Source organism: Mya arenaria, chromosome 7, assembly GCF_026914265.1.
Source record: "Mya arenaria isolate MELC-2E11 chromosome 7, ASM2691426v1".
NCBI classification, from domain to species: domain Eukaryota; kingdom Metazoa; phylum Mollusca; class Bivalvia; order Myida; family Myidae; genus Mya; species Mya arenaria.
In genome coordinates, this window is record NC_069128.1 from 60,021,152 (window position 1) to 60,048,439 (window position 27,288).

Below are 27,288 nucleotides of genomic sequence, written 5' to 3' on the forward strand. Positions count from 1 at the left end.
TCCGATCTAATTCTTGAAAACCGTTTGTCCAATCCTCACCAAACTTTAAACACATGTTTGTGACCATAATATCTTGATCAAGTTCGATAGTCATGGAAATCGCTTTAGTCATTTAGGAGTTACGGCCCTTTTTTGCCAAAAATTCCCGAAGATTGTTTCCGATCTAATTCTTGAAAACCGTTTGTCCAATCCTCACCAAACTTTAAACACATGTTTGTGACCATAATATCTTGATCAAGTTCGATAGTCATGGAAATCGCTTTAGTCATTTAGGAGTTACGGCCCTTTTTTTGCCAAAAATACTTCAAAAATATATGTTTCCAATCTAATTCTTGAAAAGTATGTGTCCAATCCTCACCAAACTTTACATACATGATTGTGACCATAATATCTTGATCAAGTTCGATAGCCATGGAAATCGCTTTTGTCATTTAGGAGTTACGGCCCTTTATTTGCAAAAAAAGACTTGAAAAATACGTCCCGAAGATTGTTTCCGATCTAATTCTTGAAAACTGTTTGTCCAATCCTCACCAAACTTTTAACACATGTTTGTGACCATAATATCTTGATCAAGTTCGATAGCCATGGAAATCGCTTTAATCATTTAGGAGTTAGGGCCCTCAGATTATCCTGAATAATCATTATGGCTTATTTTCTGTGACAAAAAATCGAAGTGGGGGCATCCGTGTCCTATGGACACATTTCTAGTTTGTATAATGTAAGACAGCTGTTTAAGAATTGGTGAAATCCAAGGTCCATATAGATGAATTCCAAAGTCCATCCATATTTGGAAATTCCAATATCTAAACTGAGGTATTCCAAGGGCCATGTCGGAGAATTCCAAGGTCCATATCAGGGAATTTCAAGGCCCATATTGGCGGCTTCAAAGGTCCTTATTGGGGTAGTCCAAAGTCCATAATACTTATCCATATTGGTAAAAAGGCCTCACTGCAGGGCTTCTAAAAAACGACAATTTGCAGGTCTGACCGATTTTAACCACGCCAGATGTTCGCCGTGTTTGTTTTTTTCGATGTCCGAAATAGAACTTACTATTTTCTTACGATTAGGCTTTTCATATTTACAGGCTAAATTGCAGGTTTCAATGCACATTTCATTAATCGTTACATTAATTCATCCGCAATTAGCAATGGTTATTTATTTCGCCAAATACAGGTCCCATCAACTGCAATCCAAACCAACATCTGCGAAAGTTTAACTTTTTAACACATGTATTGAAATATGTCAGCTGCAGATCAAACGGTACCCTATGTGACGTCATAGCACGAGCGGTTTAGAGATTATAGGCGCGTGGCAATGTAACTTGTATTTAAATCGGTCAGTCGAATACCGTATGATCCCATTTTACTCTAGGTTGGTTAACTAACTACCGTGTTCACCACATTTGCATCAAGGCTGGTTAGAAAATACCATACGATCGGAAAATAATAGTCAATAAACGTCGTCTGAGAACCTTGAAATCATGGCCGTAATGTTTGAATCTACTTAAACTATGAACGAACCTGTGGGTGTACAAAAATAAGATACGCAACATAAATTAATTTTGAAAATACTAATGTTTGTCCGAATTATAAGTGTCCGCACTTTTAGGTGTTTATTTATTTATTTATTTTATATATTTATTTTTTTTATTGTTTTTTTTTATTTACATTATTATTAATTTTTCATTTATTTATTTATTTATTCATTCATTCATTCATTCATTCATTCATTCATTCATTCATTCATTCATTTATTTTGTGGGAGGAGGGGGAAGGTGCCGGTTCGATGCGCTAGGCCTCAGTGATGTCATGCAATGCATTAGCCTGTTGTATTAGTTAACCATACAATGTCATCTTTTGTGATTTATTCCATTCCCGATGTTCATTGAATAATGGTCTTTTGAAAATGTATAAATCAGACATTTATGAGAACAGTCTCTTAACAATGCAAACTACATGATGACCAGAATATGTTTCATTTACAAATAAGATGCGCAACATAAATTAATTTTGAAAATAATAATGTGTGTCCGAATTATAAGTGTCCGAACTTTTAGGCGTTTATCTATTTATTTTATATTTTTATATTTTGTTATTATTTTTTAATATTTTTTATTTTTATTATTATAATAAAAAATAAATAACAAATTATAACAAATATAAACATATTAAATTATATAATTATTTTTTAAATTTATTTATTTATTTTTTTTTTGGGGGGGGGGGAGAGTGGGTGCAGGTTTGATGCGCTAGGCCTCAGGGATGTCATGCAATGCAACTGTTGTATTAGTTAACCATACAATGTCATCTTTTGAGATTTATTCCATTCCCGATGAACATTGAATAATGGTCGTTTGCTAATGTATAAATCAAACACTTATAAGAACAGTCACTTAACAATGCAAACTACATGATGACCAAAATATGTTTCATTTACAGAAATTCTCGCCGATGGCCATTAATGATTGATCCTCAGGGTCAGGCTAACAAGTGGGTAAAGAACATGGAAAAGGCAAACAACCTGCATGTGATTAAACTGACAAACCCAGACTTTGTGAGGACACTGGAGAACTGCATACAGTTTGGTACACCTGTAAGTATATGTTGGAAACTTTCGGAGTTTTCAAAAGTCCTTCCTTGTTTGAAATATATGTTTCCGGCTAAAATTATTTTGGCATCAAAATTGAATCTTGCTCTGTTGATTGAAGACGGGCATGAAAAAAAAACTTTCAGCAACTGTACATCTAAATGTACGTTATTTGTTTTATGCATTTATATGTATCGAATTGTTTTAGAGACTTCTGCATATTATAAGTGTATATCAGTGCTATTGGAGAAAGTTGGGGCAGATTAGCACTGCATGTTGGAACCTCTACAAGTCAAGCAGGGAGGGTAGCTGTGTGCCCTTAGACATATACAAAGTATGTTTAACCTCCATATATGTATATATCAGGTGCTACTGGAGAATGTTGGTGAAGAGTTGGATCCCATGCTGGAGCCCCTGCTGCTCAAGCAGACATTCAAACAAGGCGGTTCTCTTTGTATTCGGCTGGGAGACAGTACCATTGAGTATTCACAGGACTTCAAATTCTACATCACAACCAAGCTCCGTAACCCCCACTACCTGCCAGAGACATCCGTCAAGGTAAGCATTGCTCTAGAATGTGTGTGTGACTATGCCTTAGTGTATGGAGTGTTGCAGGGTATTGTTGTCACATTTGGTCATAAACAGTTAACTCATTAATTCATTGGCATATAATCAAACATCTATACGCTCTATGTATCTTTACTAGGTGACATTGCTGAACTTTATGATCACACCAGAAGGTCTGGAGGATCAGTTGCTGGGTATTGTGGTCGCCCGGGAACGCCCGGAGTTGGAGGAAGAGAAGAACGCCCTCATTCTGCAGAGTGCGGATAACAAGAAGTGAGTATAGTAAAGGTGACCACCAAACAGAGTCACATCTTGATCAGAGATGCCTTGTGCGAGAGCACTAACCAACCATGACCTCTAAAACATGTCACGCGAAGGGCATGGCCATTCTATTTTAGACACAGGAAACTGTGACCTCTTATTTTCTTCTTATGTCATATTAACTATAAAATCCATTTCTACTTGTAACTGGTCATTTACAATCCACTCATTTTTTCCATCTCAGACAGTTGAAGGAGATTGAGGACAAGATTCTCGAGGTGCTGTCTTCATCCGAGGGCAACATTCTGGAAGATGAGACGGCCATCAAAGTCCTGTCCTCTTCCAAAGTCCTCGCAAACGAGATCTCTGAGAAACAGGTAACTGTTTGCTGATTTATAGTAGGGTCACAAGTTTATACATTTATTTTAGACTTTACAGCTTGTTGTTTAATGTAGATATATCCTCACAACAAGTGTATTTCCTTGTGACTCAAGTGATTTTTCTTACTTGCAGGCAATTGCTGAAGAGACAGAAAAGAAGATCGACACAGCGCGTATGGGATACAAGCCTATTGCCATCCACTCCACAATTCTTTTCTTCTCTATCGCTGACCTGGCGAACATCGAGCCCATGTACCAGTACTCCCTCATGTGGTTTATTAACCTATTCTGTCTGTCCATTGAAAATGCAGAGAAGTCGGAGGACCTGACAAAGAGACTGGACAATCTGTACCATCACTTCACATACTCACTGTACTGTAATGTGTGCAGATCACTCTTTGAGAAAGACAAGGTACGCTGCTAAATTAAATTCAATGCTGACAATTTATGCCGTATATTATGAAGTTATACAGTTTTACTGCAGTTCCAAAGTTGGTTTGGGTTAAATTTTAAGATAATACCGGTAGGTGTTTTTGAAATATTCATCAATATAAAACTACATAAGTTGTTTAGCCCCACTTTACACTTTCATAATTATCTCCGTTATATGAATTTTACTGAAATTTTATAAACATCTGATCCAAATGAAACTGTCCCTACCCAAATTCCCCTGTACGTTCCAGCTGTTGTTCTCCTTCCTGCTCTGCGTGAACATCCTGAAACACAACAAGGAGGTGAACGAGGAAGAGTGGCGGTTCTTGCTCACAGGCGGCATTGGGCTTGACAACCCGCATCCAAACCCGACCACCTGGCTCCCCAACCAGTCCTGGGACGAGATCTGTCGTTTAGACGACTTGCCAAACTTTAAAGGCATGCGCACTAAGTTTGGGGCCAACAAGGATGGCTGGAAGGAGCTCTATGACAGTTCGGTAGGTTCATGGTTGGTGACTCCTTGAGTAATTTAGGGCTAGTTTAGATATATAATATTAATCAGAGAGCTGTACGCTTGTGTGGTAACAGTAGCTGGTAGGTTGGCTTTATTTCTCCAATATTGTAATGGTAAAGTATGCTTTATATTAGCAAAAAGTGTTACCCTTCTTCATGATTTATATTAAAGTGTCTTGCCTTGAAGACAATAAAAACCAAAACTATGTTAAACAAATTTTAAAAGAAATCCTACTTCAAAGATAACAAACATGTTTTTCTCAAAATTCTTAAAACGAACTATTCATTTGAGCAATGGCTGATTTTGTAAGGGTGTACAATCTGCCACTATGAAGCAAGTGTAAAAACATCATGCTGAGTCGAGATATCTTTTATTAACACTTACTTGAATGAATACTGACTGTGGTCTCTTTTGTGACTGGTTTCTTGGTAATATAATTCGTGAGCCACATGCAAAGTTGTTGGAGATATCTCTTTATATTAACAGTTACTTGCATGAATACTTAATGTGACCGCTTTTGTGAATGTGGTTTCTGTATGTATATTTCAGGAGCCCCACCAAATGGTTATGCCTGGTGAATGGAACGACAGACTTGGTAGCTTCCAAAGACTGTTAGTACTGAGATGTATCCGACCTGATAAGGTATATTCACTGATGATTAGGGGAAATATTTTTATTGCCTTGGTCTTTACAATAAAGTTAGAATTAACCAAGTCCAAAGTCCTAATAGTGAAAATGACATTCATCATTGCTGTCATACACATATATTTAGCTAAAATAAACCAAGTCCAAATAGTGAAGATGGCATTCATTATTGCTGTCATACAATTAAAAAAATAAACTAAAGCACACAATGATCCATTGATTTTATATTCTTAATCATTGTGTCTAAAAATTTGAAAAAAATATTTTTGATTGTTAACTTAAGTAGCGGAATTTCAGCCTCAGTGCTAAAAAACCCTATGTGATATTGTTCTTGATCAACAATGAACATGTTTTCCCAGGTGGTACCAGCGATCCAGGAATTTGTCACAGAGAAGATCGGGAAGCGATACATTGAACCCCCACCGTTTGATCTGCCCAAGTCATACAACGACAGTAACAACTGTGCTCCCCTGCTGTTTGTGCTTTCCCCCGGTGCCGACCCTATGGCTGCGCTGATGAAGTTCGCTGATGATCAGGTAACGTAATGGGGTGAATCTTCCCATCTTGTGTTTGATGAATATGAAAGAAACTCTTAAAGAAGTTAGCTGATTTAGGCTGAAATTAAAAATTCTGTTTATATGAGGGCCGGGCAGTTACTGTTAAGCGTTTGTCAATAGCAATAAAAAGTAAGAAAAACTCTGTTGCCGATATAAAAAATATGTGAACATCAGTGCCTACCTTTTTGAAATATCTGTTCTCCTCTATTCATCGTAAGGGACAAGGTCTTGTAGCACTGTAGATGACTGAAGTGTACAAAATGAATATATGGCAACATTTTATACTGTTTATCCTATATAACCCAGGGATTTGGCGGGGCCAAGTTTGATTCGCTCTCCCTGGGACAGGGACAGGGCCCTATCGCCCTGGCTATGATAGAAAAGGGTACGAAGGAGGGCACGTGGGTCATGTTACAGAACTGTCATCTCGCCACGTCCTGGATGACAACACTGGAGAAGATTTGTGAGGTGAGAGGGTGTTTGTAATGATTTTGCATTAATTCATACGAATAACTTTGTTGTAATTTTGAAAGGATCCTTTGCGACCAATTTAAATTGTCACAAATTTTAGTTTGAGTGCCATTAATCTTATTTTAATGCACTTAGGTTGTTAAATGCATTTGTATCTGTCTTGATATCTTTAAGCAGAAGTCCTTGTCAAATAATTAATTTGAAATCAACTCAAAAATATACACTATCTTTTTGTTAGATGTATCCTAACTTTCCTCTATCATCGCTGTAGGAGCTTAACCCTGAGACAACGCATCCAGATTTCCGCCTGTGGTTGACGAGTTACCCATCCAACACATTCCCCGTCTCCATCCTGCAGAACGGAGTCAAGATGACCAATGAGCCTCCTAAGGGGCTCCGCTTTAACATTATGAGGTCGTACCTGTCCGACCCTATCTCTGATATGGAGTTCTTTGGCTCCGTGGAGAAAAATAAGGTGAGGATAGACTTCTGAGCTCAATGTTTTTTGGCGATTTATGTGAATGCTTTATAATCCTTCCTGAATAACGGACATGAACCTTTTTGTAATGGTATAATTAAACAAAATAATATCCAACTATATAACGTATGTATAACAATAACAAAATCCTGTATTAAATGCTTGCGGTTTGTGTAAACCCTCGTTCAGCTTTGCAGGTTGAAATAATTACTTGTTGATGCTATTAAAATTTTAACCCACATTTTTAGCCAATAAAATGACCTAATAGTCTTCAAAAGGTACTATGAATTGCTTTGAATTGCATCTTAAATCTTTGCAGCTATAAAGACATAATCTGTTTTCCTACCCGGAAATAAACTGGTTACAATCTTAGTCAGTTGGAAGATATTTTGTAAAATTCAAATGACTAATTTGCGTCACTACTATGTCGTTCTTTTTCTTTAACAGTTTAGAAATTATTTTTTATAGCAAAGTTTATAGGGACCGTCATTATCAACAAGCGTATGACCAAATGTTGTAAAACAACAATAATTGTAGTCATAAAATTGCCTAAAAGTCATTTAATACATTGGAAGTTTTATTTGTAATTTGAAACTAGCTTTTTCTGACATGACCAATGAACAATTTGTTTTGAAACAAATTATATTACTCCCTTTTTAATAATGTGAATGTGATTGAACGATACGATCAGTGATTAGAGGGTCACGAAGTGTATAATTATTATGTTATATCAAGAAATATATGAATATAAACCTACATATAAGAACTTTGTACCAATGTGTGTTTCTCTTTGTAGGCTCAAAATTTTGTAAGTACTGACACAATGGTAGATGGGTAAATAGCCATGATACTTTAAATTACCAGTAGCAGAATACTTTTATCTTTGCTTCTGTCGTTTCAACACTTATTGCTATTTTCTAGTAGCGAAATTTATGATAGATATCACACTAGTATAGATAATACGCATTCGAGAAATCATGTAATCACTCATGTAAAATCTGAATTCATTTTCAAAAACCTTATTTTTTATGAATTTCAAGATCTTTCTGAAATCAGCCTAAAGGGACTTTAATTTTTAAGATAGAAATTGTCAAAATCTTAATATTATCTGTATTATGTTAGCAACAAGTTTTATCATATTTTGTGGAGAAAAATAAACATACTATCCATCATGATATTGTTAAGTATTTTACTTCATGTCAATTCATATTATTTGACTGTCATTAAATATATAGAGAGATATATATATAGTATAGAATTAGATTTGTATTCAAATATTGTTTAGACTATTCGTAGCAATTTTATTATGAAATCTTATCTAATGTTTTCACTCATTTTAGAACCATTTTGAATAATCCGTTAAGGATACATTTTTATATCTGCTGATGAAATAACTTTAATGATAGTTAATTTACAAAAAAATAGCATGTCTCTCTATTGACGTCAGCAGTATGCTTTAAACATAAACCCCGTTTAATGGCAAAGGGTAAATGCCAAAGACATACTGTAGTGTCCAACTGAAAATATAAAACAATTGCTAATGAAGCATATGATGCATTATAGCTATACGCATGTAAGTATATTAATTCGAAAAAAGCTCATGGTCAGTGGTCACATTCTACCTTAAGGTTCATTGATCAGTCACTATATTGCATGGAACCGTTTATAGTCATAACTTCAAATATCTGAAATCTTTATTGATGTCACAAATTGCAATACATCAAGACAAAGATGTTTCCTCAACTAATTTGTTTATTTACAATGTTGGCGTAAGTTTAATTCACACAAATATGTAACTAAATATGAAACTGTGGCACTAAGATAATTTCATTTTACCGCTAAAAACGACTAAGATGGAAACGGTCCCCAGGATCTTAGGGCAAAAATTCCATATGAAATAGCTTCATCAATACCAAACATCTTCATAGAATACGATATACCTTTTCATTATATTATTATTTGTAGGTTAGAATTAGTTTCTTGCAAGAAATATACTTCAGTCTATAAACTGGAAGAGTTTTTATTTTTCATATTCGAGCTACTGTTTACTGTAGTCAGATAATAATCAGAGAATGATTCTACTTTTATTTTCAGGCAAATGTAAGATGGGTTCTTATTTTCATTATACGTTTTAGTTATGTTGCTGAAAAAGTTATGTGTTTATCATTTATTTGAAATATTACCAAACATTTTTCTGTTCAAGTTTGATTTTAAAATTTATAACGTTTGCAATAAAGCATAAGCCTTTAAGATAAAATCCGCAGAGTATGTACCCAATCACGTTAAAAAGTATTAGTTATAGATTGGACTATATTTCAGATTTTATATTATATCAATTGTAGAGAAAGAAGGGTAACCTTCAAAGCATGAAAACTCAAACGGTAATTTGGTCTTGTAAAAATATGGTCGTAAAAAATGTTGTCTGTCCATCTACATTTGATAAAGGGGATTGACCAAGCGTGAGAGCAGCCACATGGTAAAGGTGTACACCTCTTGCTTAAGACGTTGTGGATAAAAGACCAGGGGTTCTTTCTCATGGCTTCTTTAAATGGATGCCAGTAGTTATTAAGAGTGATTTAATAAGCTATCAGTTTTCGCCACAATCAAACTAAAAAATGCTATTATAATTATTATTAATTGTGAACGTCAAAAGGCACGTTTTCAGGAAAATCTCAACAGTATGTTTTATGTGTAACGGTCGGATTTAATGAAGCATGATTACCATATTGATTACAATTCATTGTAACAGTATGACATATATTGTTTTCAGGAATAACATTATCTATTTTAAATAAATTGTTTAACTTCGATGTGATAGTAACTTGATAAGTTAGTAAAAATTGTATCATTGTTTTAAACGAGTAGTCCATTTTATACGATGTTTGTCAATTTCCATCTTTTTCGCGAACAACACTTGCAATGTATGTTTTGCGTTAGTTATCATAGTTCATATATACCATTTTTAATCCATTCTAAATTGTTTTGTTATATTCAATTTTCCAGCATGCGTGGAAAAAGCTCCTGTTTGGGCTTTGTTTCTTCCACGGCATCATCCAAGAGAGGCGTAAGTTTGGTCCCCTCGGGTGGAACATCCCGTACGAGTTCAATGAGACTGACCTGCGTATCTCTGTCAGGCAGCTTAACATGTTCCTTAATGACTATGAGGTGAGTTCTTTCTGTTACCTTTTGAGACTGATTAGTCTACAATTAAAGTATTGAACCAAAATAGTTTATTTTATTTGCATTAGAAATAAAGTGGATAAAAAAATATTTTAACAATAAATTTTCATTTAAACTAGCCACATGTAATACTCACAATTTTCCTCTAAATGTTTAATCATTGCTTTATCTATCCAAAAATACCTAGAATATGCCCGCTATGGCATATCTATCATTTGTAAGTATGATGGGAATGTCTTTACTATCCTAACCATTCTTCCCCAATTTTTGTCCCCAGGATGTCCAATATGATGCTATCCGCTACCTGACAGGAGAGTGTAACTACGGTGGCCGTGTAACTGACGACCGTGATAGACGAACCCTCCACAGCATTCTTAACAAATTTTACTGCACTGATATCATAGAGAATGACAAATACTACTTTGATAGCACCGGGCTTTACTTCGCTCCCCCAGACGGAGAGGTACTGATCAAGACCAGTATTCATAAAACATCCTAACTCATATTTTATCTGAAGTCAATTTCTTAAAATTGTCATATATTTTTTTACATAAGATAAAATGAATGAAAATAAAGTAGTCAAGACATATTTCAGATATAATATCTAATGATCAGTGAGATAATTAACTTACGAAAATGACTTCAGTTCAGTTAGAATTGTTGTTTTCATGAATTGTATTTATGAAGTCATGATATGTCCGTGTTAGTCTATATCATATTTTATTAATTAACAAACCGCAAAATGAAAAGGGAAAACGCAACTTTCCCTTTTCAGCATGGTAACATTTTTATTCAACAGAAACCCTTTGTAATGTCCTCGAAGCATTTCTGTAGGATTAGAAATATATTTGGGAATATTACCAAACACTTCATAGTATAGTATTGAAAAGTTATAGTGTGGTTTTCAACATTTCTGGTAATATTCCCAAAAGTATCCAAAGTATGCCAGGTTTTCTGGGAATATTACCAATTTGATCTTGAAAATTTGGTAACATTACCAAAACATTTTGAAAATATTTCCAAACACTTTGTAGTATAGTATTGAAAGTTGTGGTGGGGGTTTCAACATTTGTGGGAACATTCCCAAAATAATCGATACTATGCCGAGAGATTTTCTAAAATATTCTTCAACTATGAAAAGTCACAAATATTTGGTAATATTCCCAAAAAAAATGATGAACATTTTCTGCTAGGATTCTGAATTTAATGTCCAGGTTTTCTGGGAATATTACCAATTTGATCTTGAAAATTTGGTAACATTACCAAAACATTTTGAAAATATTTCCAAACACTTTGTAGTATAGTATTGAAAGTTGTGGTGGGGGTTTCAACATTTGTGGGAACATTCCCAAAATAATCGATACTATGCCTAGAGATATTCTAAAATATTCTTCAACTATGAAAAGTCAACTATGAAAAATATTTGGTAATATTCCCCAAAAAATGATGAACATTTTCTGCTAGGATTCTGAATTTAATGTCCAGGTTTTCTGGGAATATTACCAATTTGATCTCGAAAATTTGGTAACATTACCAAAACATTTTGAAAATATTTCCAAACACTTTGTAGAATAGTATTGCAAGTTGTGGTGGGGGTTTTAACATTTGTGGGAACATTCCCAAAATAATCCATACTATGCCGAGAGATTTTCTAAAATATTCTTCAACTATGAAAAGTCACAAATATTTGGTAATATTCCCAAAATAAGTGATGAACATTATCTACTAGGATTCTGAGTATAATGTTCAGGTTTTCTAGGAATATTTCCAATTTGATCGTGAAAAGTTGGTAACATTACCAAAACATTTTGAAAATATTTCCAAACACTTTGTAATATAGTATTGAAGAGTTATGATGTGGTTTTCAACATTTCTGGTAATATTCCCAAAAGTATTCATAGTATGTTGAGAGGTTTTCTAAAAATTAATAAAAACTAGGGGTTGTCACAAATATTTGGTTATTTTTCTGAATTATGAACATTTTCGGCTAACATTTTAAAATTCGTCTTGGAAATAATGCCCAGGTTTTCTGGGAATATTACCAAAGTTAATCTTGAAATTTCTGGTAACATTACCAAAACCTTTCGGGAATATTACCAAACATTTCAAAGTATAGTATTTAAAGTTATAGTGGGGGTTTTAACATTTTTGGGAACATTCCCAAAACTATCGATATTATGCCGGGAGATTTTCTAAAATATTCTTCAACTATGAAAAGTCACAAATATTTGGTAATATTCCCAAAATAAATGATAAACATTTTCTGCTAGGATTCTAAATAAAATGTCCAGGTTTTCTGGGAATATTACCAATTTGATCGTGATATTTGGTAACATTACCAAAATTATTTGAGAATATTACCAGATGAACTGAAACAGACTAATTCAACAAAAAGCCTTTGAAAACTCCACAAATAGTTTATGTAGGACCAAACAGTTCATAGTATAGTATTGAAAACTGGGGCTTTTCAACATTTTTGAGAACATTCCCAAAATAATCCATATTATGCCGAGAGATTTTCTATATCATTCTTAAACTAGGAATAGTCACAAATATTTGGTAATATTCCCAAAATGAATTACGAACATTTTCCGTTATCGTTCTCAAATTCATCCTGAATACAATTATATTATCTTGAAATATTTGGTAACATTATCAAAACTTTTTTGGGCATATCAAAAGATGAATTGAAATAAAATAATCCAAAAGAAAAAGCTCCACGTGAGCTGCTGTAGGACATGAATTATTCTGGGAATATTACCAAAATCTTCATTGCATAGTATTGAAATTAACAGGAGGTTTTTCAGCATGTTTGTAATATTCCCAGAATAATCTATAGTATGACTAAAATTGTTCTAAACATTTCTAAAACATGCAATATTCGCAAATGTTTGGTAATATTTCCAATAAAAATATAAACATTTTATAACAAGAGATAATTGTCAAACATTAATCCCCACCACCCCCTGAGCGCCATGTTGTCAGGATTATTTGAACAATCGAAATACGCATGGACTGAAATGACAGCTGATTGGTCATTGCCATTGGATGACTTTAAGGCAGTTTAAAGATTATGACCATTCAAAGTGTGAGGATAGTAGACATAGTGTTCAATCGTGTTCAGATGATAACAGATATTTGCAGATAAAATGTGTCCTCTTAGAAGGGAATAAGTAAATACGACAACATTTTAATGGCGAATATGAGTTATGACCATGACAATAAGTGTTGATTGATAGAACGACATAGATTACATATTCTTGGTTGTTTAAACCTACTAGAATGTTATTTCAATATTACAGGTATGTCTCTTGCAATTTTACAATTTGACAATAATTATTTTAAATACAAGTGTGGACTTTCGCATATTATGATTTGAAAAAAAAACACAGAAAAGAACAGAACAGACGTTTATAAGTCATATACATCAGAACATCGTCTAAACACATACACTTAGGTTTTTGATATCAAATGCTTGTACATGGTTAGTGCTATGGTTAAAGACACAAATATGTTGACGTAAGGCAGCAGTATCAGAGGATGACCTAAATTAATAATAATAATAATTATTAGGAATAGCATTACGAATACATACTGATTCTTTAACATAATCGCAGAGCTTAACCAGCTCACATTTATTGACAGAGTTAAATATATTTCTGGGAATATTACCAACTAAATATTGAAAGGTTTGGTAACATAAACAAAACAATTCGGGGATGTTACCAGATGAAGTGAAATACAAAAATGATTATTTGACAAACATACAAACAGCAAACAGACAAATAGAATTTAAGATGCAAAACTAGACATGCTGGTTTTACAACTCTTGCTAATTTACTGCCGGAGATACGTGTGACAAAATGTTTTGTGACAGCTGGATGAACCGACGAACAGACAGACAAGTGAAATCTATTTGCCTCTCAGACTGGGGCATTTAAATGAATAGCAGTATTGAACATATTTCGGTTATAACACATATACAGTTTTAAGCATTTTTTTCACAACGTGAATGACAAACAACTAAGTGTATGTTATGAACTGTACATTTAAAGTATGCTTAAATAAAAGAGTCATCGAGAACATGATTAACATAATTGGTGAATGTTCCATCAGTAACCATGGAGCAGGTTCAATACTTTTTTTATTGTTTTATGTTTCTTTCCATATCATTAAAATAAACCTAAAGTATCTGCTTAAAGTTATCTATTCAAGAAAATAATAATACTTCTATCATTCGTTCCCTTATTTACAAGACATTTTCTTGATCGGAATACTTTATAGTATATGCTAAACATTTAAAAGTGGATTTATATTTCCTACAAGGATGTCACTATATCAGACTCTGAGTCAGCTTATGCTGGACACAAATGTTTTTGTAAGAAGGGGTATTTCATACAAACAAATTATGAAAACAAAATTGAAAAAAAATATAATAAACACAGAGTAGATGAGCCAAAGCATGATGGCCTTCGAACTGTTATCAAATGACAAAGGTTATAAATGTAATATTTCATGAATACCAAAGACGGCACTTTCTCAAATATGTCAAGCTTTATGCACAGACGAGTGGATAAATAAAAAAAACTCCATCACAGAAATCACAGGAAGAATTTTAATAATGAGTTATGTAGGGTAACAGCTTAGCATACTGGAGAGAGACCAAGACTAGATTCCCGACTTCGCCATTGACCGATTCTCTGTGTTCACAAAATGAAACTTGAATTAGTAACTTACTAAAATAAAATAGGCTTTAAGGCAAAGCAAAAGTAAATAAAAAATAACTCAATCGTAAAATGTACAAATATTTACAAAATGAAAACACAATGTAAGCTTACTGAAATACAAAAACAAGGTTTAAAAGATATGTACAGGCAAACTGTTATCTGATATTTATGAGCATACCAAATATATGAGGTTTTAGATGTCTTGAAGCTTGTTTGGAACAATACGAAGCTACGGACTGATTTATAAGTTGAATCTGAATTTCCGATAATTGTATTACGTTGTCTTTCTTACATCCTTCGAATTTTGCAATTAAATATCGACGATTAATTTTCATTTTGTCCAAGGGATTCAAAATCACGCTCTGTTTATTTTTTATGTTGAGAGAACTTGTTAGTTTTCCGACTGGCCGACGGGTTAAGGTCATCATGTTTCTCTCCATTTCTCCAATATACACACTCTGGTTTGTATATTCCACAACTGCCACCTGAAGACAAACCAAACATATAAGTATTTCCTAGATTGTATAGATGTGGTGTATTTTTAAAATTACAGTGTATACTACATATTGCCATTACAGTCAAAATCCAATTAATTATCATTTTAAGTTCAGTATATTTGTTATATAATGTCTTATACTTTAATAGACAAATGGCTTTGTTGTATAATGTTTCATACTTCAAATGTCAATAATTAATCAAAATAGTTTAAAACATTTACCATTTTAAGCATTTAAGATTTAACGGCATATTACCTGCATATCTGCAATCTGCCTGTCTTTATTTACCAGTTTTTTTTACTGAATTCCCCTTGTAACTGAAAAATAAACAATTACAATTAAACCCTTATACTATTCAACAACATAATAATGTATGGAATATCACATTTATCTCATGTAGTCTTCACGCGTGTGAAAAGAAATTGCTCGTTATATTTGTATTTACAACTAATTGTGTGTGATTTTCCCAGCAAATTAAAAACATTTAAAACATTACTATATTGGCAATCCGGGTACTATACCTCATTTATTTGCCGCGTTTTAGCGATGCACTTCTTTTCGAGGTGATTGATATCGGGATATATGTTGCATCTCGCATCCCTGAAATACAACAAAGTATGGCAACTCGTAGTGATAATCTGGGCAAAGAGATTGTTCACAGGTGTGCCTGAAATATTATCATTCCTTTTAACACCATTGAACAATCCTCAAACCACGGAAATTAATTTAGTTTTATACATCTAAATACAAAGAAATGGATGTTTGACATGGATTCATAGCAAACGCTACAGATCCATTTCAAAATCATGAAATATTTAAATAAATTGAAATAGTGATGACTAAAGAACAACTATACAAATATAACATTAAAAAAAACTTCAGAAAAGATACCTAGCTGCGCTAATTAAATAAACAGAACAACAACAGGAAGTCCAATTATGTAAAAAAAATATTGCCAAAAATGCTGCATTACAAATATACGAATTATTTGGTATTTGCCCGGCTTCCACGTGTCACTTTAAAAAGTCGTGATTATGAAAGTGCAACTGTCACTTTTTTATAAGTATATGAGCCAGAGTCACAAAGCGTAACAGAAATGTAAACCACCTTGTGTCGCAATGCACCTGGGATTTAGGCTTAGGTTACTTTTACTATAAAAATGTTTTACTATAAATAGTTAGACGACCTGAAGTAAGTTATAAGTTATTAAGAATTGAACAATTTTACCTTGAAATCTAACCATGTCAAGAACAGGGATCTGCTTTGCCTGAATCCTGGTTTCGTACCGGAAATAAACTGTTCTAACTTGCATTGAATGCTTTCATCATCTTCAAAGGAAACCTGTTTTGTGGAAAATTGTGAAAGATATTTATTTTAAACAAGATAAATATAATCATCACAACTAGTGCTTGTGGAAAGTTTTATATGATATTATTATTATAATTATTATTTTTAAAAAGGCGTTTATAAACTTTGCTAGGAAAATATGCGTGGCAAAACTTAATTGCAAATTGCTGATATCAACTCATATAATACTTGATAAATGTTTAATTATAGCATTGCATATAAACTAATGTTGTTTGAAAAGCCAAACATAAATTATATGTTTTAAATTAGTAAAATGTGTAAGGAATGCAAATGTGGAACTTAGCGAAAATTGTTTGACAAAGGTAATTTTTTTTACACTGTTTCATGAAGGCAGAAACTGTTTTAAAACTGTGCATCCGCTTTTACAAAGGGTTAAAGGCAATAACACCATAAGAATCATATCTTTTTTACAAATAAACAAAAATATAGTAGTATTTACCTTAATGCAACCAATGCTGCCACAATGAACATGCTTGATTACTCTTCCATTGAATTTTTGTTCTTTAGTTTGGAAGATATGACCATCAATACTCCACTTCATTGAAAATTCCATTTTACATGCATGCGCTTGCTCAGTGAACTTAGGAATGGAGAGGGCAGTGCGTATGCAAAATAAGACTTTCCCCTGCTAGCCACTGACACTGACGCGATGCAAGTTTGTTCAGCATAATGATGTATAACTAATTCTTGTGATCAGTTTGATAAGCATGGCATTGAGGTAATTTAAGATCTAGCACTCTGGTGGCTGGATAGTTAATGCCAAAATTTAATTGCCATCTACGTCCCAGGGGCTTTGTGTCAAAGCCAACTGATTATGGTGCATTAAGTGCCTCGTTTAAGAAATGTTTTACCAATTCATATCATGGTGTAGTTTACTTGTGTGAAATATAAAGAATTCTTTAAGGGTAACAATGTCTGTTTATCCGTAAACCATTTAAACTTTCTGATATGATGACGCCTTCGAAAAGGTGTATTTGTGTATAACTCATGAGAGTTGAGCTAATCGTGTTTAAATTAAATAAATCAAAACAATCATCAATATTCCAAGTAAAACATATTTTTATCAATTTCATTAAAATTAAATATTGATGCATATATACTTCAAAATACTTAAATAGCGTTCGTATTCTCTCTCATTGTTCGTAATCAATATAACATATGAAGTTTTATTGAGTCGCTCAAAATTTTGTAATTTCACTCACACAAAAATCGAAATGGACAGATTGCCGGGGAGACGGCTATTATTATCTAACCAGTTTTCTATTTTCAGTAATATGTGCTTGTACATTGTTGCCGGCAAGTCAACCAGAACTGGACTTTACAAAGAGACGCATTTTTCAATTCTCAGACTGCAACTGAGTAGCATTTATCTGATGGAACGAAGTGAATGATTAAATAATTTAGGTGTTTATTATAGGTGTTATTGAGATGGGCAATTCAGTTAACAAGTCATCCATCCTCCATAAATCCCCCAACTTTGGTCAATCCTGCAGTAAGAACAAATAGCGGTCTGCATAGGACTGTAGTAATTATTTCAACTATCATAACTTTACTGCTATATACCAGCATGGATAATCAAATCAGCCAGCGACTAGTTTACCAGCGTAATAAACTATGATAGAGCAGGTTTGGTGGGAACTGACCCCTACTAACAAATGTTAGACTCTTTCTTGGAAATTGATAACTGTAGTATAAAAAGATGGTTTCTTTTAATGCATGTTAATTTTCTTTCATTATTTTGTCTGCTGTTATCACCGCGTTTTCATCATCGTACTGTTGTGTTTTCATCATCGTACTGTCTTGTTTTTATCATCGTACTGTCGTGTAATCATCATTGCACTATAGTGTTTTCATCATCGTACTATCGCGTTTTTATTGAAGTACAATTGTATTTCCATCATCGCACTGTCATGAAGTCATCATCGTACTGTCGTGTTATAATCCTCGTTCTATTGTCTTCCGGTGCGCATGAGCATAGAAGATTTCCCCTCCAAGTGCTAACATGTTGGTTTCAGGGGTGCGTGTCTTTGAAATATATCTTCAACCGAAGATCATCATCATCATCATCATCATCATCATCATCATCAACATCAACATCAACAACAACAACAACGCATTATAACCTCGTTGGCACCATTCACGTCATCATTGCATCATGATTTGCGTAAATGTCGTTGTTGCCTAATTGCTACTATAAATATCATTATCTTAGTTGTGGTCATCACATAATCATTGTAATCATTGTTGTCATGTTGCGTCGTGATATGATTATCATTATCTTAGTTGTCGTCATCGTCGTCGCATTGTGATTTGTATTATTGCAAAAATTGTCGCCAATGTGGCATTATCGTAACTATCATAATCAACATTCTCATAATCACAATACGCATCATCATCATCATCATCATCATCATCATCATCATTATCATCATTATCATCATCATCATCATCATCATCATCATCATCATCATCATCATCATGTTGCACATTTGCACTTACTTTACATAGCATTCAATGTACCCAAAATAATAGTTCAGTTATCATAGATTTGATGTTCAATAATCATCATATTTACACCAAGTTTGCTACGGAGGGTCGGTTTCCCGGAAAAATCTTTTAGGTTGTGCTTGTGGAATATTATTTCAGATGTTTTTGTTCTAAAAATACAACGTATAAGACTGACATATTCGGGTTTCTATGGTTGCCTTGGTTCTCAAACACGTTAAATCCCGAATGGAATAGTTGTATTACAGAATAGCAGCATGAGCAAACAAATAGTCAGAATAGAGATCGCAAGAGTAGTAATAGTAGTGGAAGTTGTAGTAATAGAAGTGGTTGTGGTGCTGGTGGTGTTTGTAGTAGCAAGTAGAATTAATAGTAGTTAGAGGTAGTAGTAGGTGATGATGATGGTACTACTATTAGTAGTAGTAGTTGTTGTTGTAGTAGTAGTAACAGTATCAGTAGCAGCAGAAGCAGCAACAGCAGCAGCAGGTAGTAGTAGTAGTAGTAGTAGTAGTAGAGGTAGTAGTAGCAGTAGTCCAATAGCAGGAAGTGTTGTAGAAGTATTATTTTTCATAAAAAGACAGGTGCTTTTATAAAGTAAATATGACGTTACGTCATTTTACTTCAGACTGTGTCATTTGCTTTAGGGCTGTGCTATCATTAGTTTTTTCAAACGACCGATGAGTTTACGAGACGTTTCTTATACATCTATATTATTTTCATCAAGTTTGACGCAATTATGATTGGAGATTTACAATGATGGTGATCGTATAAGATATTTTTTTCACATGAAGGGCAAATTATTGTATGTGCATGCGCACCGTAAGGCGATAGTATGATGGTAAAAACATGACAGGACGATGGTGAAAACGCGACAGTACGATTATTAAAACAAGACAGTCAATGATATAAATCCCACATACCCATGATGGAAACATGACAGTAAGAAAGTGAAAACATGACAGTACAATGACAAAAACATAACAGTACGATGACAAAAAGGCAAGAGTGCCATGCTGAAAACATGACATTCCGATGTTGAAAACATGACAGTACTATGGTGTAAACATGACAGTACGGTGGTGAAAACATGACATTACCATGGTGGAAACATGACAGTACGATTGTGAAAACATGACATTACCATGACAAAAACCTGACAGTACGTTAGTGAAAACATGACAGTACGATGGCAAAACAGGCAACAGTACCATGGTGAAAACATGGCATTACGATAGTGAAAACAAGACAGTACGATGGCATAAACATGACATAACCGTGATGAAAACATGACAGTACGTTGGTGAAAACATGAAAGTACGATGGCGAAAACATGACGGTACGATGATGAAAACAATGACAGTACGATGGTGAAAACTTGACAGTATAGTGGTGAAAACGCGACAGTATGATGGTGAAAACATGACGGTACGATGATGAAAACAATGACAGTACGATAGCGAAAATATGACATTACAATGGTAAAAACGCGACAGTACTATGGTGAAAACAAGACAGAATGATGGCGAAAAGGCGCAGTCCCATGATGAAGAAAATACATTACGATGGTGAAACATAAAAGGAGGATGGTGAAAACATGACAGTACAATTGTGAAAACATGACAGTAAAATGGTGAAAAGGTGACAGTATGATGGTGAAAAAAGACAGTACGATGGCGAAAAGGCGACAGTCCTATGTAGAAAACATGACAGTACGATAAAACATGACAGTACGATGGTGAAAACATGACAGTACGATGGTGAAAACATGACAGTACCATGATGGAAACACGACAGTACAATTGTGAAAACATGTAATTATCATGACAAAAACCTGACAGTGCGTTAGTGAAAACATGACAGTACGATGGCAAAAAAGGTAACAGTGCCATGGTGAAAACATGGCATTACGATAATGAAAATATGACAGTACGATGGCATAAACATGACATAACCATATTGAAAACATGACAGAACGTTGGTGAAAACATGAAAGTACGATGGCGAAAACATGACGGTACGATGATGAAAACAATGACAGTACGATGGTGAAAACTTGGCAGTATAGTGGTGAAAACGCGACAGTACGATGGTGAAAACATGACGGTACGATAATGAAAACAATGACAGTATGATGGCGAAAATATGACATTACAATGGTAAAAACGCGACAGTACTATGGCGAAAACCAGACAGAATGATTGCGAAAAGGCGACAGTCCCATGATGAAAAAAATACATTACGATGGTGAAACATAAAAGCAGGCAGACTTTGACTTTTGGTCCAGCCATGATCCCCGTCCTTCGGGGAATAACTACTGGTAAAATCCTCGCAAATTTCCCCCGCACCCAAGTAAAGACTATTCCTGGCTATTTTTGGCGCAAAGACAAAACCACCTCATTCACCCGGCACTACCGGGCTACCTGAAAGGTAAAAATACGGCCCATTTCCCCGGCTATCCCGCCGGATATGTGGGAGGGGGGCGTGGTTACAAATTGACTGGTGAAAAAGCTTATACACTTTCTTAACATCTTAATCTTTCAGTATGTTCCTAGATTTTTCCAACGAAAAATGAGAATCGTTAAATTAACCACAGTAAAGGCACTCGCCGCACTGAATCAAAATGTAATATTATTATGATAAGTAAAACCAATGCTTGAAACATAAACAAATGTACCTGTCACTCTAGTGAATTGTTATATTGATTTTACGGTGATGCAAATGTAATACATATGTATTATTATATTAAGGCATACGCAATCTTATTGTTTGCAACAGATTACTAAGACTATCTATGTTACTTGCGTCATCATGATATCACATTGAAGACTTATACATAAAGTCATTAATCAAACATCTTTTCTTGTGCAAGAGTTCTTATACACGTTAACATTGGTTCATCTACTTTAAACGCTGGTCCCTATGCTAATTTTGTACAATATTGAAATAATATTGTCAGCGGCCTCCCGGGGAGCCAATTTATTATCTTGATAATGAATGGAAAACAACAGTTTCTTTAAGATATATATTTCTTCGATCATACTTATTGAAGTATTTTATAAAAGTTGTTTATCTGCCAAGCTTTATTCTTACAGAAGAAGATTTGCAATGGAGCCAATCTAAAATGTTAACTGTTAGATAGTCAGTTAAGTTACCGTGTTTCTTTAGACGTCGTATAGACGCCTATTTCATGTGACTATAATATCGATTTTATTTCGGTCTTTAATATTATAATTGGAACAATCGTGTAGTTTAAAACATAGTACATGTATGTAATTAAAGTTGGTATGGCACTTTGTTTTATTGCAAAAGTCCCAATTTTATTATGTCTCTATTTTGAACACCGTTGTTCGTTGCAATGTGACGTACCATTGCTAAAGTTGAATGCTCTTTGGACGTGATAATACTTCTAATAATATTAATCATCATCATAAGCATAATCATTAAATTATTATTGTTATCATTATTATTTCCATCGTTGTCAGCAGATTCGTAATAGTTCTTGTCTTCAATATCATGTTCATTTTGTCATCACCATTGTCATAATCCTTTTGATTGTTGTCGCAACCATTGACGACGTGGTCGTCTTTGTATTTATGTTTATCATATATTCATGTCTATATGAATATAACAATGTCAAGATTAAGGTTATGTGTCTGGAACTCTACATTTTAACATCCGTATAGAAAAGAACACGTACAGACAGAAGAAACAAACGCACGGACATATGGACAGATGGACGAACAAACACGCACGCATACATATAACGTCGTGCATTATCAAGTTACTATTAATGACCTTCAATGATTAATGCTTTATGATATTGAGCTGTACATCAAGTAATTTCAAAATATTGTGTTGCACATCAAAACGCGTTCGTATAACAATTATAATAATGATGTTAATACTTCCATTAGTTGTGTCTGTGATAAGTTACACGTGAAACATACACATATATCAATATCAATGTTCATGCTTTTAGTCTGAAACTATGAAAAGGAGCATACACCACAAATTGACGCGATCAGACGGATGAAAACAGTTTTATCCTGTTATTGTTTCGATTTAAAATCGACTTCTTTTTTGAAATTACAGACGGAAGGATTGAGTTCTCAATCAAATTCAAGTTCTTACATGTACAAGATATATTGTTTGATATTTACTTAGGTAGCGCCCATTCTAACAGTACCAGTATCAATGCTGTTGAATAAAGAGAAAACAAGTGCATATATAGAGGAAGAGGAGTATAATGTACACGTATTGTTAAATAAAATTGTACATGGTGCTTTTTAACTAAGTAGGGCTGATACAATATAGGGCATAACGAGTTCTGGTTATACACAGCTATAAACAGCTCGGGACTCGAACCCTCAACCCCCTGCTTGCAAGTCAGGTGCTCAACCACTATGAGCTACCTGAAGGGTTGGTATACTTCTGTAAGGGCAATCAACAAATCAACAAATCGATCCGGTGACCCAAAACTATACAAATGTGCATTCATATTAACGATAACCTGTATTAAATTATACTGATAATAAAATATGTTACCTTAGACCATTCATATACATTTGACATTATGCAGTTGCAATGCGATCTGTTTGAGACAAGAAATGGGAAAAAGGTTTTTGTTATCCATGCTTATTAGTCATTTGTTTCAGCTTTAGTCACTGTACTGTTTTATTTGACCAGTTAAAACACTCAGTAACACCAGCTGGATGCCAGATATCACCCTTGTAATTGCAAAGCCCATTAGTGTCAAGATCAGATCAATATTTGTCTTGAAATCCGCAACAGTTGTTCAAGTGCCTATAACTGCTCATCAGCAGGTCATAAAACGAAGCTTCAAGATTGAAGGAAAATGTCTAGAAATTAAGAAATTTGCGGAGGGATATAATTAACCAATAGGCAACAATCCAGAATGTGATTTATCAATATGACTATAAAATGTGAAATAAAAGTGATTTTGACTGAACTGTTTAGGATACACAACGTTGATAGTCTGCTTAAATTTTGTTGAACTTTATCAGTTAATTGAAACTAATTCTCACAATATTTAGCTGAAATCAATAATGGATTATCTCGGAATATCTTTAGAAAACATTTCTTTGGAAGATGTCATTGATGAAGAAACCAACACATTAGGAATATCCCTTGAGGAAATGGAAACCTCTTTAAATGCTCAGGTACTTTACATGTTTTACTCAAATATTCTTATATAAATAACTCTACTTATGTAAAGCAGTTAACCTTTATGTCGTAAAGGCAGATTAAAAGCAATGTTTGTATTGAATACACCATGGAATTTATCTTAATGCTCAATTTAGATTAACATTATATTTTATAATGCTACGTAATTCCATTTACTAATATAACGATATTTGATCAAACTGTATTAAGTACATGAATATGTATGATGTATGCTTAACACAGTTAATGGTTTTTTAAGACTATTATAATTATTATAATATTTGACCTTTCAGGATTTGTCAAAGCATATCTTTGAGATTGATGATGAATTTATCTTCAGCCTAAAGGTAAACTGTTATTTTTGTGTTATTTAATAAATGTATACTGCCAGTGACGTTTATAGTTTGTTTGAGTGATTTAGACTCTTAATGTGTGTATTTAGATCAACAATTTTGTTTACATTTTATACACAACTCAATGTCTGCCTACCTCTTCTGATTTCTTTATCAGAGGGATGTCAAAAGTTGTATTGTTTCGGAGTATTCATTACCTGTTGTTATCTGTAGAAATCGAAAGGTCATACAGACTTTTACAAACTTTTATTTGTACGCAATAGAACGGAACGGGTGTATTTTAGCTATAATGGCATTATTTCAACTTTAATATTTTAAAATATTTAATTGTTTACTGCGCAATTTACTTTCACTTTTGGTGTTAAGTGTCTGCAACATGATTGTTGTTTAAGGGTCATTGCTTTTGAACTTTAATAAACACAATAAACAAATCAGTTACACTGACGTTCTCAGACTCGTCATTTTTATTTATTTAAGTAAATCAAAGTTTCAAAAATTACAAAAGAACTATTTCAGTATAAATTTAAGCACATTTCGGCTTTTCATATTTCCAGTTCAGGAGTATGTTTTTGCAATTTGTATTTACTTTACGCATGCGATTTCGGTTAATCATATACATTAGTATCGGCGCAAAGGCGCTATTTTATCATATGCGCATGGAATTCATGTTAATGGAATGCGCATTATATTATTGTGATCTTTTGTTCATTAATGCTCTATAGAGTTTTTATAATTCACCCAATACCGTGATTCAGAGGCATACTTGAAACTAAGAAATGGCTGAGTGTTTGATAATCAGAATTTTGAACGATTTGTTCCTGTTTTTCCTGCATTATACCCGGCTAATTCGGTGCCAGACTATTAAGGTCGTTGGTTTGAATCCCGGTAGGAAAATACGACTGATTTATACGGTCCCATAATAAAGGCGGTTGGCCTACTTGTTTATGACCCGGGACTCAGTCATTGAGAGGGATAATTGATATAATCGATGGACATTTTCAGTTCAAATGTAAAATAGAAAAAAGAAATACTTAGTATCATGAAGCTTTTGTAGTGAAATTCAAAAACACATGATTCAGAAATATTTAGCTCGTATTTATTAAACAAGTATTGCATTCTTGAAAGGGCAATACGAGGAGTATTCTCCCACGTTACAAGCATAACAAGGTGCAGTTATTATGTTACACTGTTGATATGTTTTCCTATTGCCCTCTCAGGAATGCAATAATTTTTTAAAATGTAATAAAATGTGATTCTTCAATTCACAACGTGTATTACATTTACATTCATTAAATGTTATTTGCATGCATTTACTAAACGTATAAAGGTATACTTGTTTCAATAATTATGTATGTATGCACATTTATGAAACCATCATGTTGTTACTATTTATTTAGTTATACATTTTTTTTATAACTGATGTGACTCTTTAAAGGATGTAGGAGCTAATGTTTGCACAATTAAAGCATTCCAGAGATTGACCTTTACAAGTTACACAATAACAAAATGATTAACATAGGTTATCGGCCTCATGTGTCTGATACATACGGTGGAACATAACTGCCGTCAGATAATCTGTTAACGTCTGCGAGTTGTTCGAGTTAACCACTTAATTATGCGATAATTATCAAGCTATCTAGTTAATAGAAACTGTTCTCTGTAAGATAAATATCAGAATACTAAAAACTGGCTTCAAAGTGCTCGGAACTGCCACCTTTTTCCCTTTTAGCTGCATAAACAGGTTATCTAGTTATGGTTAGCGAATTCCACTTAATTAGGAACATAATTACCGGCAGATAACATTCGTGTTACCACATATTGATAAATGTATTTTGGCCTTTAGCTTCAACTGGTTATCTAGTAAGTGTTTATGAATTCCATTAAGTAAGTACATTCTAACTGGTTAACAAGATAGGATTCATGTTACCAGTTATTGTTTTGATTATTCCATGGATCATTTTCAATGTGCCAATATCAAGCAGTCCTACAGTTTATGCCAGGTTTCTGGATTTTGGTCCATTTTCGAAGCCTCACTTCACAGCTATGTGTTTATTATGCATGTAATTGAGATAACCAATTTCTGTCAGCAGGGGCCCATTAACCACTCTTCCCTGGTCAGTTTTGGGGTCAGAAGGATATTTATCAGAGAACATCTTCAGTACGATTTCTGCACTAAAATTCACGATGACTATAGAAAAGCAATCTATATCATTTACTTTAGTTTTAAACTATTTATGAAAATGAAAAAAAAAAAACATAATCATTGATTCCATAGCAAAGAAATAAAACATTGAAGTAAATAAAAAAAATATATTCAGTCTTCTTATCGTTTGATTTAATTTCGAACGGAATAACTTTATACATGGGATTTTTATTTATACTTTTCTTTAAGATAACGTTAGCTGTCTACTTACTACAAAAGTATCAATATCAACCCTATTATACCCAATGAAATGTACAATTGAATGAAATGGATATTTAGGTTTTATAAAATATAATAATTTATGTATTACATGTATATCTAACAGTGTCAATAATGCAGTTATAATGAAGTGGTTATATTTAAAGAATATGTTTTTCGCA

General features: G+C 33.6%; 1 protein-coding gene across 2 annotated transcripts in view; it reads left to right on the forward strand.

Moving 5' to 3' along the window:
• The window catches only part of LOC128240824 (dynein axonemal heavy chain 7-like), a 95,235-nt gene that overhangs the window by 52,485 nt on the left and 15,462 nt on the right, over positions 1-27,288 (forward strand). For both annotated transcript variants that reach the window (XM_052957734.1, XM_052957735.1), the window contains 12 exons: positions 2,439-2,592; positions 2,953-3,144; positions 3,293-3,426; positions 3,659-3,791; positions 3,928-4,206; positions 4,478-4,723; positions 5,290-5,382; positions 5,745-5,921; positions 6,249-6,410; positions 6,685-6,888; positions 9,895-10,056; positions 10,349-10,534. In XM_052957734.1, the coding sequence (XP_052813694.1) occupies positions 2,439-2,592; positions 2,953-3,144; positions 3,293-3,426; positions 3,659-3,791; positions 3,928-4,206; positions 4,478-4,723; positions 5,290-5,382; positions 5,745-5,921; positions 6,249-6,410; positions 6,685-6,888; positions 9,895-10,056; positions 10,349-10,534 (2,122 nt within the window). The remainder of the gene's footprint in view (positions 1-2,438; positions 2,593-2,952; positions 3,145-3,292; positions 3,427-3,658; positions 3,792-3,927; positions 4,207-4,477; positions 4,724-5,289; positions 5,383-5,744; positions 5,922-6,248; positions 6,411-6,684; positions 6,889-9,894; positions 10,057-10,348; positions 10,535-27,288) is intronic.